The following is a 19,878-nucleotide window of genomic DNA, read 5'->3' as shown; positions in this document are numbered from 1 at the left end:
CAGTTTAAATTTACATATTGTCAAAAAGAGAACATACTGTACAGTAACTCTATGGTCCTTATAGAGAAGAGAAGGGTTAAAAACATCCAGCATATATTCTAGAGGAACACGTACACACTGGAGCCTGTGCACACACACGCACATACTTGCACAAACACAAACCAGAATGTGGGAATCACTGCCCAGAACATGAAATATTCATCAGTCATAAAACTTTAATTCAATCTCTCTCTCTCTCCCGCTCTCTCTCTCTCTCTCTGTATTTCCTGTCATTTTGGGGGCTGCTGTACTCTGTGTTGTGAGGTAAACACGTTCCCACTCCCCCTCCTATGGAAAACAATAATAGATTTCATTAAAATCCCTTTTGAACAGTTGTCCAAATGCGCAAGCCAAAGCACATCATTAAGAAGCCGCTACATTTAAGATGGAGGAAACCACTGTTCATGTAGTTCAAAATTACATTTAAAAAAGGAAAGCTGCCAGGTGGCAAACCAAGGAGACCAAGGTCCTCAGTTAATCCTGAGATGCTGAGCTTTAGAGGTCTCCTGTTATCAAAGTTACTGTCACTCAAACCATGGTATTCAAACACAGACAACTATAATCATGCCAATCCCTCAATATAGCTTATGCAAACAAAAGAAAATCTGTCACGTGTACACTTTTATCATCACTTTCCAACTATTGAAACTAATTAGATTTAAAGAACACAGACATTTTAAGGATTAAAATGCAGCCATTGACCAATGTTAACTCATATAATATGGAGAATTGTGTATGTATATAAAAGAAATAAAGCCTTAATTAATTAGTGTAACACAGCATGGCTTTTGGTATGATTTTTCTAATATGTTAGTTGTAAGTCTTTGTTGTTAATATTCTATTTTCCTCTTCTGTAATGTATTTCTGATTGAAAACACCAAATTAAAATCATTAATAATGAAGTTGAATTATAGGTGAAATTAGCCTAAAAGACACAGAAGACAGTAGGGATGTGGACAATTGTTTGTTCATTCTCAGAACTGTTTCTTATTTATTCAAAAAATATCTTAAGTGTTTCAATTTTCTCTTTAGGAAAGTGTTTTTACAACACTTGGGTTAAGGTCAGGTAAAGCTGTGGTTTTGGTTAATAATTGAAGAAGAAAACTTGTCTTGGTATGTGCTTCAAGTCAGTGTTGGCCTTTTAAATCTTTAACCAAGGCTGCAATCTTTCCCTGACCTTAACTGAGTGTTTTGGTTGCCTCAACAGGATCCTCAAACAGTAATCAGATTTAGATGCGGATATCATAGGAATAACAACTGAAATTGTTGTTGAACAATTTGCAGATACATTCAGAACTTAACATTCTGTGTTCATTAAAGTGTTTGTTCATTATGTTGATGAGAAGCCTAATCAGGGATGTTATTTTGCACTTCAATTCAAAAATCCTGAAAGATACAAGGATGCAAATACTAAGAAAACAGCAGTTTTGTGTAATTCAGTAATACAACTGGTATTCAACTGTCTCAATAGATATGCTGATTAGACTGACATCATTTATTATGAATCTATTGGCTATAAATGCCGTAAAATCATGTGGCTTCTGTAATAAGAAATGCAATACAGCTGCAACAAGCTGGACCAGCTTTTCCTCCCTGGTCTTGCAATAGCTAACAAGCAGATGGCTGAGTGCACGACTGGAAAAATTCAACACTAAACAGCAACATTGCTGAAAAATGTCACATACACATTATTATGTGATTTCAACACCACACTCGCCACTTCCAAGATAGACCTTGTCCTTGTCTTTCACAGCTCCTCAAAACTGGTTACGCTGTGCTTTAGTTTAATTTATGTGATAGAGAATATACATGGAACGTACCTCGCAGTACTTATCCAGGTTTTGAGAGAAAGCAAGAATCAAACTACAAACATGAGAAGCAGTTTTAGCATCAACTGAATACTCCTGGTAATTCACAGCGGAAGAAAATCAAGATACTGTATGTCTTTGTCTCGTTTCCTCAACATCTGCAGACCAGTTTTGGCTGAATGGACCTCTATCATTTTGACTTTCCCAACTGAAATCTGGGTGGAAGAGGAAAACGGAGATAAGGACGAAAGTGTAACAAGAGAGAGAGAAAAACAGCAAAGCAGAAAGACAGAAAGAGAGAGACACATCTCCAGTCACCCTGATCCAACCTCACGCCACGCGTGGATGGTGGCTGTTTGGGCAGAGAGAGAAGGAAGAGGGAAAAGGAAAGATGGGGAAGATTCTGAAGTGTTGGGGAAGGAGTGGGGTATGTCCCCCAGAGGCCAGCCCTCACCTCTATTCATAATTCAACAGGGGCTGCCCCCCAACACCAACCCCCAGGGCACAGCTCCACAGGGACGACATAACACGCAGAGGAGGAAAAGACAAAGACACCCCCATCACAACCACCACCCCACACACAAGGCAAATAGTGGGGCAAATAGTGTTACACTGAAAAATGCCAGAGCTCAAATGCATATTTTTCTTCATGAGTTCAGTCAAACTCTTCTGAAGGACAGAAATGAAAATTCAGTGTGCAACCAGATATCAAACACTTGATCACGGGATCCTCATGGAGTAAATTAACAGCTCACACAAGCAAACACACATGCACACAATCTGAGTGCGTCTCAGACCCCCGGTGAGGGGGAATCAATGGTAATGAGTGTCGCTTTGCGCTGTTTGGCCTCTGATAATCGAGCTCTGATCTAAAAGAGGCAGCGATACCTGCTAGGCTCTTAGCAGCTCACGCAGGGTGAGGGGGTTAGAGGCAGGGGAGAACTACAAAATAAAGCAGAAAAAAATGTGCACGTGAATTTAAGTATTATTGTAGGAGTGTCTATGTATAACCTAGTTTTCAAGTTTTAGGTTGTATCTAAACTTAAACAGTCATTTATTAGTTGAAGTTGTAATATTAGCTTAAAATAAAATTTACCTTATGTTAAAATAATGGTTTTGGCACCAAGCTTTCAAATTAGGTATAACATTTAGGTATGTGAGCATAAAGTCAATGTGATAATCTTCAAAACATAAAAAAATTTTCATACTTTTATAAAATTCTCACAGTGTCACTGCTCTTATATCCCCAAAGTGTTTTTAAGCCGGAACTTCCTGTATTAGAGCTAAATATTGCCAGTGCTAGTTGTTATAGACTAGTAAACAGACTGTGTTTATGAAGTGTTTTTTACGCATTACAATTAGCTTTTCATTTACCTGTTCTCACACACTAATGTGTTGGCAGGACATAGTACAAAAATCTCATTATTTTTGTGCCATTTGTTGTCCATAATATACATAAAAAGAATGAGGCGACAAGATGAAAAGTCACATCATTTTATATCATTCGGATTTTCTCTGAGCGTGTGTGTGTGTGTGTCTGTGTGTCTGTGTGTGTGAAGGCTTCTTGAGGGATGAAAAAACACCACACCACCACATAAACATTTAATACCTTAAGTAAAGCAATGCAGGCCCTTTCATAGACTATGGAGACTGATGGGTCTCCACCACACTGTATTATATATAAATATGGATTTCTCCAAGTGTCAATAACTCTGCACTGTGGATGCACACATGCACACCTGTGTGTGTATTTGAAATGTGTATGTGTTCTGTACATATGCTAACACTTTTTCTACTGGCTTTTTTGTATTTGAGATCAGCGGGGCCTTATCTTTGGGACTGTCTATGTGAGTGTGCATGTTAGTGCATGTTTGCAGATGCATGAGAGTGTGTGCTTAGAAGTACTCTTTCACTGCCTCCCTGCGTTTGTGTGTTGTGTATCAGCATGAGCCTACTCTCATTTTCACTGTGTGTAAGTACAATATATGAGTGTGTGCACATATGCCAGCATTTCCCAGGTGGAATTCGTCTACTCTCCAGTGTGTGGAAGAAATTCATTATTGATAAAACTTTCTCTCTCTCTCTCTTTCTATATCTCGGAGCCCATCTTGTTGACCTTTCTGCAGTGTTCTACTGTTAAAAGCTCATGTTGCACTTCACTCTTTATTTTTTTATAAACTGCATGTTTGTCATCACGACTTCTAGCAAACAAAATTCATTTCAGCAAAACAAATTGCAGATGTGTACAGTAACAGACCTCATGGGAAGATTTTACAGGATATTCAAATGTTTCAAATGTTTATTTCATATAATTTCAAAGATATGGAAACTCAGTCCAAGAAGAGATGTTGAAAACTTCAATTTACAAACTCAGAATATCCAACAGCATTTTATCCCCTGTAAAGGAAACTTCTTTTTCAACCAAACTTCTTGCAATCCACAGAATCTAGATTTTGCATCAAATGTTGTGTGTACAAACGTTTACTTTACTACTAGAAAATCCTAGTTATTACTTTCCACCTCTTGACCATGCACACACAATATTTTTCTAACTCTTAAGTGACAAGACACAATGCGAAATAGATGAGACGAGACCAGTATAAAGAGGAAGAATATGGGGAAGGAAATGAGGAGGTTTAGAAACAAATGAAAGGCAAGAAAAGGGTGAGAAAGAAGAGGAGGATAAAGAGTACATGAAAAAGGAAAATGTATAAGAAGGTAGGAGGAAGGAGGAGGAAGCAGAAGAACAAATGGATTGTGGGATAAGCTTGCACAGGAAGAAGAGAGAAGATGAAAGCGAGAAGAGAATGGAGAGCAAGCAGAAAAGTAGAGGGAGTAGAGAAGATGAATAGACAGATCAGAGGGGAAAAAAGGGATGGAGAAATGTGTGAACGAATGGGGAATAGAGGGAAAAGAGGGCTGTTTGTGACATCTATTGTCTCTCAAACTGGAAGGGGAAGCTGGTTTTGTTTTGCTGTGGGGCACACAGAGTGTTGAGAAACAGGAAGCCAGGGGACCTGCCCATCCTCATAGACAGCTGGTGCCCTCCGATAGCTGTTCCCCCCTTCCTGTTAGCCACATACAATGGTTCCCACCCTGATTCAGGCCACCTGGAAACCAACCCAACTGACCACTTTTCACGTAGTCTGTACGTAGACGTTGTAAGAAAAAGTGCAGGCAAAAAGAGGATGTACTACCAGGAGTAAAGTTTCCAAAATAAACTAAGCATGTATTTTTCATTTTACCATAATTACACCTAAAAGCATGTTAGCAACTTTAGGAAACATATATGAAAACTAGGAAATATAGCACCAGATGTATAAAAATGTAGCCCTAAAATAAGATGATGCTTAATTGGGCGTAGTTCTGGTTTTAGTTGTATTTAATGACTATTTGTTGGTTTACATGCTTTTGTTTTTGATAAAAGGAGCCAATTTTCTATTTCTTTTTATATACACTTGTCTGCAGTGTGAAGAAGCTTTAGCTATTAGTCAGTTTTGTTAAACACCTAATAGGACATTGTTATATTGTGGTAAATTTTGGTACCTGATGCCAGCAGCTAAACATAATAACTCACCACTTCACTGTCATTCATACAATAAACGTCCTCTCAGATATTACTGCTATAGGGGTCATGTTCAAGTCCCTTTCAGATAAATATGAAACTGAAGACATTTTGCAAACTATTATTACTTAAATATTCTTCTTATTCTTCATATTCCAACACTTAATTTAAAAAATATGCTCAACTCTGGTGCTATTACCTGAAACAGTAATGTCTGTTTTATTTCTCCTGTGTTGAACGCACTCACTAAACAAAATTGACCTGGTGCAAGTAAACTAATGACAAGAAAATAGTAATGGCACACAGTTATATTTTTAAGGAGAGACTCATCTGTGTTGTTTTGTTAAAAATGAATTGTGGGTACCTCCTAATGTGGTTTTCTTTCATGCCAGCAGGCTTCTTGTGCAAGAGTAAGCGTCAATTATTTTAGATATTGGATCCTGTTTTAGAACGAAAAGGCTACGATTCCCAGCAGCCTCAGAAGAACCACATTATGTCTTTGCAAGCCCTATCTCTTTCTTCTCTGGTCAAACAGTGCAACAAAACCACCGCTCGTGTCTGCTGCTGCTGTTTTTTTTCATCAGTCAGATAAAATGTACACTGTGCAAACACCCACAGATGCACACATGCTGCATGAAAAAAATGTCAGGAGGATAAGAGAATTCAAAACTAGATTCACGCTAATTTAAGGCTTTATTATCGATTGCCATTTTTGCAAACGCTTTATTAAGAGAAAAGAATATTACGTTAAGAGTTTGAATTCTGTGACACACTTTGTCTGCCTCACTGAGTTCACTTTAATGGTGCATTTGAACTGCATCTGTTTCTCTGTAATACTGCCAATTTAAGGCTGGGAAAGTTACATTCTGTAAGGGTAACTATTAAAAATAGTTTTCCACTTGGCACATAGAGTTGGAGTTGTGCTTGCACCTAGCAATAATTATTATATACTGTATAACATGCACCAATTTGAACATTAAAATATAACAGTCTGAACCCTTGCAATAATTATCTACTTAATTTTTTTATGTTACAAAACAAAGCCGGGCATGAGACAGAAAAATGCAAACTGAAAGGGAACTTCATATGACAGGAACATGTCTTTCTCTTTTTGTCTTGCAAATACATTAATGAGACCTGATAGGGGCTTGTCAGCTACATACAGACAAGCAGCTACTGCCTCCTTTCATAGGAATTGAGAAACTGTGTCTTTCTGTTATTGGTGCCTTAATAATTTGCACCTTGCCACTTGTTATGCCTTACTCAGAAATTGCTGCAAGAAACTTGATTCCATGCTGAAATAAACTTATTTTTTCTTTTTGCTTGCTATTGTGAATTAGCCGTCACCATGTTCACCTCACTCAACTCTAAGCCCAACTTGTGGCATCCAATCTGATTGGCTGTACAAACCACACACAGAAGGAAGAAAGAGAGGTAACGATAACAGGTTTATCGCCAGGTGAAAAATAGAAATTCTAAACTCTCTGCTCTGGCACTGACTAAACAATTTTTAGGTTTTAATTGTCAATTTAGGAAAAGCTCAAGGTCAGAAGACCTGAAGCAAAGTGGAATAGTAGTCACAAGTCCAAATGAATGGCTGCAGGGGAACTCCAGCATACACAAATTCTGTATATGTAGGATGTTTTCATGCAAGTGGAAGGTGAAGTCTGTATCATTACAATGTTTCAAGTCTGTCAGCAACAGTTTGTTGCCTCTACACACACTAGAACAGTTTTGTTTGGTGTAATCAATTCCCCTGTTCATACTGGACATACAAAATGCCTTTCTAATGTGCAGAATATGCAGAGCTTGTTTTAAATTACTTTTTTAAACTGCAGTGGACAAAGAGAATTTTGAACTATGCATGGTCTTCTCCTTAAAACAGCTGTAACATTAAATAAATTTTCCATCTCTAATCCAAAACAGATCTGTACACACCAAAAACACTGCTGCTCTGACGTCTGACATTCAAGCATCTTGCTTGTATCTGTTGCTATGGGAAACAACATAACCTATAAAAGAAACAGGGGCATGATCCAGAACTTTTTAAATCTACTTTTATGTCTGAAACTGGATGTGTAACTAAGGTAGGGATTAAGCCTTATTTTCAGCTCAGGTTTTTAACAGTGAATTATTAAATAGTGATTAACAACTTTTCTAAATATATTTTAAAAAGCCTGTAAGAGAAACCTCTCTTATTCTCTTATTTTTGCTGTGGAATGGGGCATTCAGACATTTCAGAAGAATGCAGGACTACAAGCAGGACTGTTCACAATGTGGCAATATGAAAATAAGGAAGAATTAAAATGTTCATCCTTCAGGAGAGGGCAGGTGGTGGTTTAAATAAAAAGTCCTGTGACGGCTTCTCGGTCAAAACAGAACGACGAATACTTGTTTGTATAACCACAGAATGAAATGAGCACACTGTCACACAGCCTCATCAAAACCTTTGTGCTCTGAGCTTCACAAAGCTGGTATTTACAGCTCAGCTGTCATTTAGAAACCAACTGTATTCAAGGACAGGGCGCAGAGTTGCATAACACAGGGTTAGAGAAACAAATCTTACATCACCAAGCAAAGGGAAAAGTAATTAACTTATTTAGAAGCAGCTTCGTGAGCAACAGGATAAGTCAAACGCCTCACACAACCTTAACAATCACGATATCTTAGTGTTGAACCTTTCTGGAGAATTTCCACCTACATCCTAGAGAAGAAGAAAGAAGTTCTTAAATCCTTTCTTTCCTCTTTAAAGAAAGATTCAATTTATTACCTCAAACTGTGAGAATTAACTAATAATCTAGCAGATAACAGAACACAACTGAATCCTTAATTATTTGATTAGTTGATCAACAAATAGTCCAAAACTTTGATAATTGCTAAATTGAGAAATGATTTATCAAAAATATGTCCAGGTTTATATTACTGTGAATTGAATACCTCGAGGTTTGGGGCTGTGGTCAGACAAAACAGGCAACTTGAAGTCATCACTGTTGCCATGGGGACTTGTTATGGGCATTTTAAACATTTCTTTTCTGTTTTAACAAAGGAAAATAAATAAAAACTCTTAATAATCAAAATAAAAAAATTCATTACAGCCTTAGCCAAAGCAAAAAGCAGCACTACTCTGTATTAGATGTTGTTATTAAGATATTGCAGACCCACTATTTTGCCTGCTTACATACATTAGATTTCTACACCCTTGCAGTGATTTCCTTATGACTCATTGTTTGTTTCTCTGAAGAGTAAGTTCTTCATTCGTGTTTTGCCCAATTGTGTTAAACAAACAGAAGTATGATTATCACTCTCTGAACTGACTGAAATATCATAAAATACCACCAGTGTAGTTTACAATAGATGGCAGTGTCGAACTATCCAGGAACAGAATACTCTCTATATATAATTTCTCTCTCTCTGCTTGTTTCTCTCTGCCTCTCTCTGTGCCCAATCCAGTGCTCTGGTTCCCAGGCTCTGCTTGACTGTCAATCAGCAGTAGCCTACATCTCAGCGCTGCAGCTGAGCCAGGGCCGCATCATCCCACCTGCCAATCACTGCTCTACACCTTCAATCCATCCGATCCATCTTTCTGTAAAGCAGCTTTGCACACTGTCCCCCTCCTCCTTTCAAAACAACCACCTCCACAGAAGCATTGAGATCTCCCTTTAACTCTCAGCATTGCACACACGCGCACATTTACACACACAAACACTGCTTGTCGCTTGAACAGGGAAAACACACACAATAAGATACAAAGGAAAAGACACACACATATGAACACACAAACAGACAGGCAGGACAACATTGCACTACTCTCATACCTTCATTTGGGACTCCGCCTCCTCTTCGCTTCATCCCACCACCCAGTTCAATAATACAGCCCCCCTCCAACAAGCCCTTCCCAACCTTCCACTGTCAATCTTTTATTCAACAGAAAAGGAGACTGATCACAGCACTAGAATACCCTTCCATCTCAGACACCATTCAGATTCCTTTAGACATATCCTGCATGAACTCTGTCTGTAAACATAATTTGGATTATCCATGGGGTTGAGACATAATATTTGTAACATTAGGGTGTTAAAAATGTCATAAAGTTAAGTAGAGGTCTTCACTAAATCTGGCCATTAAAACTTTTATAAAGTAATAAGATGCACTGAATATCAACAACATTATGATGACTGCAGGAATGGGCTGAAGCTGTTAATAAGCATCTTTGCTGGAGACTTCTTTACAATGCAGGAATTTTTGGTTACTCTATCTCCATGTCCAAAGGAACCAGGGTCTATATTTAGTCCTGAAGCCATAGTTCTACACCTGAAAAAAATGAACAACTAAATGGTCAAAACACTCCCTCGGGGTAATACTTTCTGAAGATCCAGGATCAGGTTGGGGTCTATAGTGCTGAGCGTTGCTAACTGGTCAATTACCCAACAGGGTTTTGCACACCCAGCATTTCTTAAAACCCAATGCACACAGGGATTGTTTTGTTTTACTTATAATGACCAGCCAATGCACTTTTGATACATCATCTTCCTGGGGCACTGGCCTCACTGTAGAAATTTTATTTTACCTCTATTTACCTATGTAGGCTTCATAGTCTGCTTTGTCTGGGCCTCTCCATCCACAATCTCAGAATTTAAGTCTTGTACCGAGATTATTTCTAAACGGTATAGTTTAAATTAAGATGGATATGAAAAAAAAGGTTGAGTTGAAACGATCAAAACACGCAACTCTGTAGTTTTTTTTGTCTGGTTTAGTCAATCTTGTTTCCAGCAGTAGAAGGCAGCTGCTTTCACACGACACGTTCTGCACCAGCCCAACACCAATTAGCAGACAAACTTAGCAAAGATGACAAACTTTGCAGTACCCAGCCAATTTAGATTTGTATAAAGAACATAACTACTTGGCATGGCTTACCTTGGCTTCCTACAGGTAGATGGAAGCTTAACAACAACCTTATCAGGTTTGTTCGAGGTCTGCTACAGCACAGTTAAATGCAAAATACACATTTATGGTTTCTGCTCAGAAATTCCGCAAATTGGGCTTAAAAACAGTTGAATCATTTAACTGACTAAAATTATTAATGACTTTAAAAACGTAGTTTTATAAATGGAACTACAAACAAGGACCTGGTCATTACAGCAGAGTAGACCACTGATGTGAAACAGCACATTATAGGTTTTGAAAAATACTACGACTAAAGCATAACGTGAGCTGGCAATTCAAAGTGTTTTATGTGTTCAGTGAACTAACACCTGCTACAGAAATAATGTTTTACTGTGTGTGTGAGTAGGATATTTTCAGTCAACACAAGCAGACTGATATGAATTGCTAGAATTGTTCATTATGATATTGTTGCTTTGTGCAAGACTGGCTTAATAAAAGATATAATGATATGTTTCCAAGTAGACATAATCTGTTTAATGAAAATTTCTTACTTTTAATTCATAGCACCAAGTAAGTTCCTTGTTAAGCTTCATTTGTGGTGGAGTTTGGTTAATTCCTTTACATGTAAAATATTAAAGCTGTTTTCCTTTGTTTTCTTTCTCCTCATTATGTCCTCATGCTTGCTTAAAGATTATTAGCTGTGGTCATTTTATCACTGCAATTATTGCGTGCTGCAATGCAAGAATAACTAGATGAATTGTAAATGTGTTGTGAATCACTTTCGCAGTTTGCCCTGAACCAGCCCACTAAACATGCAGAGTTTTCCCTCTCTTGTTTGAACTACTTCTAAAATGAGCCTTGCTCTTTGATTGCATCATGGAGTGCAGCTTTCATCAGATGCCTCATAGATTGCAGATCTAGACAAGGTACTGGGGCGAATGTTAAGGCCATGGCAATTGGGGGTATAATTAGATAGGGTTTCTGAATATTCGGTGTAGACAACAATAATTGGCCTGCACCGATCGAGAATCGTTTGACACACATACATGGGTACACAAATATACACTAAAAGACTTGTTCCAAAGATGAAATGTGATGAAGTACACATAAAAAATATTAACTTTCATCAGAGCAATATACGGTCATAGCAATACAAGACTTTAATAAGTTTTATTTCCAAAGATGCTATAAAATATTATGACATACTGGAGACTACAAATTCTCACTGCTCACATTTAGTGCTCTTCAGATCTTTAGAAGAACAAGGCGAGGCAAGGCAAAATGCAATCTGTCTGGTTAAGCTGCTTATATCGTCTTCTGTCACGGTTATTGTTACTGATACATGTAGATTACAATTAAACATAACAGCCGATGTGGTGAAGTTTGCTTTTCATTAGTGGCAAAGGGTGGGAAATTATTCAGACAGCAGTCACACGCCCTGGCTCTTAAAAATATCAAATCTCTGCCATTTCACCAGGAAACAAACTGTCATGTGAAGATTCTCTCAATCTCTAGTTGGGTGGTACTACAGTAAAGTTATTAATTAGAGCTGCCAATGAGATTAAGTTAACAACTAATTACCATTTTGATCATCAATAAATTACATTAATGCAATAATTGTTTAGTATAATGACACTAGTAAAGAACTGCCCATAACAGCTTGCCAAAGCAAGCCATTCCTTTAAATACATTATTGTTTTCCAAGGACAATACTAAAAGTACTTAGTTAACATTGAATTTTCAATATTGAATAAGGTGCTGCTTATTTTTTCCGTCCATCATGTAGTGAACATGGGAAAGCCAAGAATGATTTTATTCAGTTTGCGATGATAAACAGAGAAAATCAAATGTTACATTGTAAAAGCTGAAAGAGAATATTTGCCATTTTTATTTAATAAACTATACCATGTAATTGTTTATACTATTATATATTGTAGTTGTTTTACAATTAATCCATCAAATGCTTTATCTTCAACTTTTGTCCAACAGTCCAAAACTCAAAAGATATTTAACAGAAATAAGAGTCAATGCAAAACAATTGTAACACAATTTACTGATTAATAAATTATCAAAACTGAGTATTCTGTTGATTGACTAAAAGTCATAATTGATTTCAGAATAAAGATATCAGATTTCATAAAAGACAGGCAGAAGGAAACAAGGGTAATGGAGGACAAATGTATTAGCATTCCTCCTACAACAATTAACACTCAAGCATTTCCAATATGATGAATTTCCTCTGAGAAGCCACAATGAACACCAGCTGGAGACAAGTTACTAAACACCTAAACACAGGTCTATGCAATAAAAGAAACAGATTAGGTAAATTGCCTTTTCTAATTTTCCTCTGCTGAATATTATGAAATTAAAGTACCTCAGAAAGAAGTGAAATAACTGTTTCCTTGTAATTATCCTATAAGCTACCATATAAGTCAAAAATATAATTCAATCTCAACAAGGATTTAAGGATTGGAGTTCTTCTACATATACAGTAGCACCATGCCACATAAAGAAAGTGTCTTCTTTGATTAATACATACATGACGACACAGTGGAATATTAAATAAGCCTTTTTAAGAAATATACTATAATACAATGAATATGTTGACAAGCCACAGATGCAAATGTAAAGTATAGTCCTAGTATTAGTATAGTTGATCTTTAAAGCTACAAAAATCCTCTGATAAAGTCAAATGACAAATGTGGTGTGATACTGTAGAACTAAAATAAGCTCTATGCAAATATATACAAATCACTACTTTAACCTCAGGAGTCATATCCAGAACACATACTGGAGGACTTAATTTGAAAACAGTTTGCACCACACAATATAACACTTTGAAGAGACTTTGTTCCACCATAAAATGTTTCGACCTTTTGTTTTGTTGAAAGTATTCCAACATATATTTCATGCATGGCCCTTTTAACCACTGGTAACTACTCTCCACCTCCTACGCCCTCACATCTCCATTGGTCAGTGTTGTTCTGACCTGTGCAACCATAGTTTCATATATCTGTGATTTTCACAGGACTGGAAGCAAAGATTATTTTAGACTAAGGCCAGTGATGGTCACATTTACATTTTATGTTTTAGGCAGTTAGCTGATGCTCTTTGTACTGTGGTTAACAATGAGTGCAAAAGCAGAATGAGCATAAATTTCTGGACTACCAACACTAAAATACAAACAACTAGGAAGGGATTTGCTGAGACACATTTTAGAATATTTACATTTACATCCATTATACTTCTCAGAGTGTTTTGTCATTTAACATTCACTTCCTATACTAAGAGTAAAAAAAAGATCTTGCCTGCTTACATCTTCAAAATGTTTAATTTGTGTGCGTGCATCTGCTATGTGTAATGTACGTCCAATTTTAGCTTTAAAGCTGCTAAAAGTTCTACTGTAGTTCTCTCTAGAGGTAAACTGATAATTTGACAATCTGTCAAACTTCAGAGCAACTGGTGGACTGAATACAGTCAATGGCTGAACTGAGGTGGGCGCCCACATCCAGGCATGCAGTGGAAGGGTAAACACACATAAACACGGTTTAACCACTTCTCAAATTCTGGAATACATTTCTGCAAACTTTTCACCCATTAATTATCAAAAAATTGGGCTCCCTGTCTCACATTTCTGGAACATTGCATCACTATGTCAGCACCAGTGTATCCTGTTAGCAGGGTGCGACTATGAATCCACCACCCACTCATGCTACGTGGGACTTGAAACAAATTCATCGTTCAGGCTGAAGCTCATAGGCACTACAGGTGCTCTTCCATTGAGCAGCAAGTGAAACAACTTCAGTGGAAAGATTTACATTTACAATTTAAAAATACAGAGATGTGTAAAATGAAAGACAAAGTAAATATGCAGTTTTGACCCTTTATGTGGGTTAGGGTTAAGTTATTTTTGTACATCGCTTTGTTTTAGTTCATCAGCTACTTTATAATTTAAGCTTCTACATTTATCACAATTAACACTGTTAGTTTGCACTAGTTGTGCTGTCAGATTTTTTTTTTACATCTGAATGACGGGATGAGTAGAGAAGAGACAGGAGAGAGGGAGAAACTCATGATGCAACTGAGGAAGGTTTAAAGAAGATTGAGCAATTTATTTAGGACTAGCAGCAAAGTCAGTGGATAGAGAGACATGTAGACAAGTCTGAGCAGGCAGTAAAACTGTTCAGGTCAAATTTACTTTCTCTTTTAAAGACATTATTAAACAGTTTAAGTACGTATTACTAATGTTTGCAGACACAGCAGTAAAATTACCAGACCAGTTTCTGAATGGAAGATCTGTTGATGTTGAACTTGAAAGAAACAAATATACGCCATGTAAAACATCACTGGTATTTCTGATACAACTACAACTACAGTACTTACATGTAGCCTGTGATAGTAATACACTGGCTTTTATAGTACAGTTACAAAAAATTAGCACAGCACTTCCAGGGGCCTCATTGTGTTCACGAGCAGGTTATGTTAGGCTGCACCCTGAGTCAAACTCCAGGGCTGATTTATATCATGATCTACTCCAGGTTCTCACATTTTTACACCTTTAAAGGAAGTAATATTTTCAATCTTCAATATTCAATTATCTGTAGAAGACTTCTGTATGATTTTTTGTGTTTTGCCCTCATCACTTACTGAGTAAGTTAACCAACAAAAAATTATCCCAAAAAACTTTTCTGTAGCACTGAGCAAGCTCCTGCTTAATCATTGTAAGCTGTTCAGCAGATGTAGCTAAAATTAACACCTGTACTAAGCAGACCATGTAAAAACTCACTAGTATTTCTATATAATATATGTTGTACTGTACTGAAAACAGCAATTCTTTCAAAAGGTGTCATTCTTACTTTTTCTTTTGAGTCAAATCTGTTGCTGGGTACATATGAGGGTGGTAGATTCTTCCTGGATGATGCGTGTGCATGTGTGTAACTTAGTGCACCTGAATGCGAATGGAAAAGGCTTGTGACTGACGGTGAGTCATCATCGCCATGGTGTTAAGCCTCCCGTTCCCGAGGGAACAGGGTTACCATCTCTACACCACTGGGGATTTTTATTTTTACATTTGAAAAGCAAACCAGGGCCCAGCTCACAACAATCCTCCACACACTCTCTCTTCTCTCTCTCTCTTTCTCCTCCATGGCTGAGCTGATTCACACACACTAACACATCAGCAGCAGCAGACACTACACGCATCTCCTCATTTCAGAGCACTACGTCCTTATCTATGTCTCTGTGATATTCAATATGTTTCAGATATCAAAACACAACCCTATGCAGATGAGATGAAGGGTACAATATCACAAGCTCAATAACAGTCTATGCTCAACCATTTGCTTCTGAAGACTACGTACTGTAATTGCGGTCTGGGTGTTCCTAACTTGAGTTCAAAGTGCACAAAAGCAGGTGTGGAAAACATTTTCTCAAGTCATAAACAGGAATGTATGCGAATTTAAAATATTGTATGTAATTTCATTGTGTATTGTAAGTAACATTTAATATATATTTTTATTTGCCTTAGTTAGCAATGATCACTACAACTCTTACACCCCAAAAATATTTAATTTAAAATTCTATGAAGCAAATCTTATGTGTTCAGATATTGTAGAGACAATCAAAATCATAGCTGGCAGATTAATCAATAACAAAACTTGCCATCAATGCAGTTCTAGCACAAACATGACAGTGGTATTAATCCACTCATCTCAGTCTCAGTAAGTGAATTTGTTAAACTATTATTCAAAAGCAGACATGATTACAGTTACATTAAAAATATTAAATTAAATCAGTGAATAGTCTCCAGCATAACAAACATCAGCTTTAATTATGAGAAACCATTCTTTATTCTCTTAGTGTGGTATAGTATTTGGCTCTAAATATTACACACAGTACAAGCAAGCTCTTTGTTGTTGCTAGATTTGGTTACTCAACCACTCACTGATAATCATCACTGACTACACTGACTTTTATGTACACGATGTAATACATTTGAACTAATCCACTCAACTTTGTTTCTGATGATTCAACAAAAAAATCATCTAAGGTTTCCCAGGCTGTGGAGTGTTCAAACTGTCAGAAGTCAGTCACCTGACACTGTCTCTGCAGAAAATGAACAGGACCTTCACATCTGGAACCCCTCAAGCCTGACATTACTCCTCCAACTTCTCATCTTTATTGGAAATGAAAGGTTTACAGTTACTATAACAATGTGTTCTGCATTCTTCCAGATGAAAAGTGCCAGGATAGCAACACACTGACATAATGCTGATGTTTTGTGCAGTTTCTTAGTACAGCTAAGACCAGTCATTTGCCTATTTTCTAGAGTGTGGTTTACATTTACATCTTCATCTAAAAAAGTACAGGCCACAATAGTGCCCTGTGATGAAATTTTCAAAAAGAGATTACCAGTAGTTATGAGTGATGTTGCACAAATGTTCAACAATCACATACTGAGAGAAAACTATTGTTAGAAGAGCGAGAGATACCAATTTTCTCACAGATGGAGCCTCAGCAGAGCAGAATGCAGAAATGTTTGACCCAGTGGGACAAATCTTTACTGGGAAAGTCTCACTTTTTTACTCACCAAGTTCACACAATTTTTCTGAAAGGGGTTAAAAGGCATTTTGGGAAATGTAGGAAATCAATAATAACATCGCAGGCTAGAGCAAAGTAGAAATACCCTAAATTTTTGCACTACATCATTAAATCAGTGTTAAGAGTAACTGAATTGAGGAATAAATTCATACAGCACGAACAAGGAATTGGCACAGTAATAATAAATTTCAAATTTGAGACAAATGAGATTAGTTTGAGCTGTATCTGTGATTTTCTCAGTCTTACTGTATCTCTTTGGTCCATCTTCGAGGCAGAAGGAGAGTGTGAGAGTAGCGTCCTCCTCAAAAAATTCTGTAGCGAAAGCATCCCACCACAAACTGTCACTTTCCTGTAAAGGACAAGAAAAATACAACACTTACACAGAAGCAAGACTTTCTCAGGGTTTATCGACAGTACAACTTTCTCAATAACTACTGTATCTTTTATTTCAATAGACTAATTAAAAATACACAATATGCAGTATGTGCGAGCATGTTTAGTTACCCTGTCCAGCAAAAGGATTGTGGTTGTCTGAATTTGATAAGAAACTCCACATTTTCTTCTGTTATTTAATAACTGTGAATTTCCTTTGCCTTTCCTGTTGCTCTTGTGCTACTGTGTTTTTTACATAAATTTAATATGGACTTATTCTGATAAGACAAAGATACTGTGACTGTGCAGGATTTTCTATGAAACAAGATAAATAAGAACATTGTTTTTTGATATATGAAGTCAGCAGTGCAGGGCAAGCATTGCCTTCACTGTAGATTGGTTTGTTTGTTTTCATTAAAATACATTTTATGAGCATTGTTTAAATTACTCTTTTGAATTTGAGTTTACAAAGGGCTTCAGCGATGAAGTATAAACTGTAACACAGTCACATGCATTATATTCATAAAACAAACAATGACAGGGCCGTAAAAAAGACATCACAATGCGGACAGATAAGAAGAAAGGTTAACGTCTACAAAAATTAAAAAGTTCATGACAAAAATAAATCAGGTTGAACAAAGTGATGTCAAAGAGGACACTGACTGCAGCCCAAATGCTCCAATACAAGTCTAAGGACAGCCAAGGCCTTGTAACACTTAAGCCTAGACTTTAGGAGAGCCTGAGGCTCCTACAAATCCAAGCGGATGTTCAACAGTTTTAGAATCAGCTGCTGCTTCTACCGTTTACAGCAGATGAGGATACCTTTAGCTGAAACCATCATCATCATGCAATATAGTTATATTGTATTATTGTATATATATATATATATATATAGGTTTTTCATGGCAGTACATGCTAAGGTAGCATTAGTGCTAAGATTAGTAGTAGGAGTAGAGACAGTGGCATTAGAAGAAGTAATAGTGGCAGACATAGCAGTTGTAGTACTATTTAACTAGTATTAGCAGTATTGCTATTGTGTTGTATTGCTATAGAAAAAAATCTTAATTATTATTAGTATCAGTATCAGTATAAGTGGCTATAATTGTAGTAGTACTAATGTAGTGCTAGTAGTAGTAATAAACACCAGAGGCAGTTCTCATCTTCTCAGAGCAGGGACAGTTACTGTGTGCGGAAACCGGTTCATGTAAATGTCTTTGCCCTGAAATTACTCCCCTAACAGTGGTTCACTTGCTTCCCCCCCCCCACTAAAACCCCTGATAATGTTGGCAGGACGACCCCCACCCTCCCCTCCACCCACAGACACTGAACTGATGCTAATTTCCTCTGACACGTTATGACAGATCACCAGGTTTCATTTTGCGCCAGGCTGAGGGATGGCAAGCACTTTCCAGATGTTGACAATTAGCGTTGTCACCATCGAGCAGTGTCAAGCCCAATAAGCAGCGACCCGGGCTCCCTGTAGGTCAACATGCCTCAAATACGATGAGTCTGATGCAAAGAGGAAAAGATGTGGTGGGGAGGACCTTAACCTCACCCTAATCTAGCCGGTCAATCAATAGATGATCATGAGTTTGTGAAGAGGTCTTTTGGCTGGCCACCAATAACAGTAGCTGACCTGTGGACTACAGACTGAACTGAGACTTATAATGGTAGAGGTTTAACATTTACAAGGAAGAACAAGAGTTGTAACTTCTACCACGAAGAATCGAATTTTCCTATAAAATGCTGAAAATGCAGACATTAACCATTCACTGATCCTTCTGTTCACGTCATTCCTAACAGATGATGCTGCAAACATTAATCTATCTGTCTTGCACAACAGATTGACACTACTGATTATTTTAATAATCAATTATACTCTCAATTACACCTGTAACAAATAGTCAACTGATTAATAAGCTGACTGACAGAAAGAATTATCAGCAACTACAGGCAATCAAGTAATTGTTCAATTAATTATAAATTGAATATTTGGGGTGTTGGTCAGGTAAAAGAAGATGTGTGACCTTTAGGGGTGGGTTCAGACAGCCAGTTTGGGATCCGATTCATTCTGTGATTCATTAAGCTAAATGAGCACTGAATCTCTTATCAGATCTTTTCAAATATTTAAATACTGCTTAGTTACTCTCTTTTGCCTCTCTCAGATACTACATGTTACAGTTAATTACCATAGTATCTGTAAGTATTACTTTGTGAAATGCCTAGAAATTCAACAAAACAGTTAAAATGTGTTTTTATTTTTGCAGTGGGTGAAACAACATAAACAGTATTCCTGTAACTTTAAAATAATGTGAAACTGAGAAAAGTAGTAAAGCCTCACTATCGAGAAGCTGGAAATATTTGGACTTTTCCTGATTTAATTAGATATTAAAATTGTTGTTAACTACAAAAATGAAAAAGAATCTTTTAATTAACATTACTGCAGTATTTTGTAGAAACTGAGGCAGTTTAGTCTTCGTTTTTACTAAAATTTTTAGAACCATTTCTCAACCAGCTGTGTCAGACACATCATGTTTTTCATAAAAATGTTGACTTGAAATTAAACCGTTACCATGAGCTTAATTTGTGTAATTTTTAAATGCCAGAAAA

At 37.0% G+C, this 19,878-nt stretch overlaps 1 protein-coding gene across 4 annotated transcripts in view; it reads right to left on the bottom strand.

The window, feature by feature from the left end:
- The window catches only part of ldb2a (LIM domain binding 2a), a 78,320-nt gene that overhangs the window by 41,646 nt on the left and 16,796 nt on the right, over positions 1 to 19,878 (bottom strand). For all 4 annotated transcript variants that reach the window (XM_026357152.1, XM_026357153.1, XM_026357154.1 and 1 more), the window contains exon 2: positions 17,143 to 17,245. In XM_026357152.1, the coding sequence (XP_026212937.1) occupies positions 17,143 to 17,245 (103 nt within the window). The remainder of the gene's footprint in view (positions 1 to 17,142; positions 17,246 to 19,878) is intronic.

The sequence above is a fragment of the Anabas testudineus genome, chromosome 10 (genome assembly GCF_900324465.2).
Source record: "Anabas testudineus chromosome 10, fAnaTes1.2, whole genome shotgun sequence".
Taxonomy (NCBI): Eukaryota; Metazoa; Chordata; class Actinopteri; order Anabantiformes; family Anabantidae; genus Anabas; species Anabas testudineus.
The sequence above is the reverse complement of the archived record's forward strand: the minus strand, read 5'-3'. Positions and strand labels throughout refer to the sequence as shown.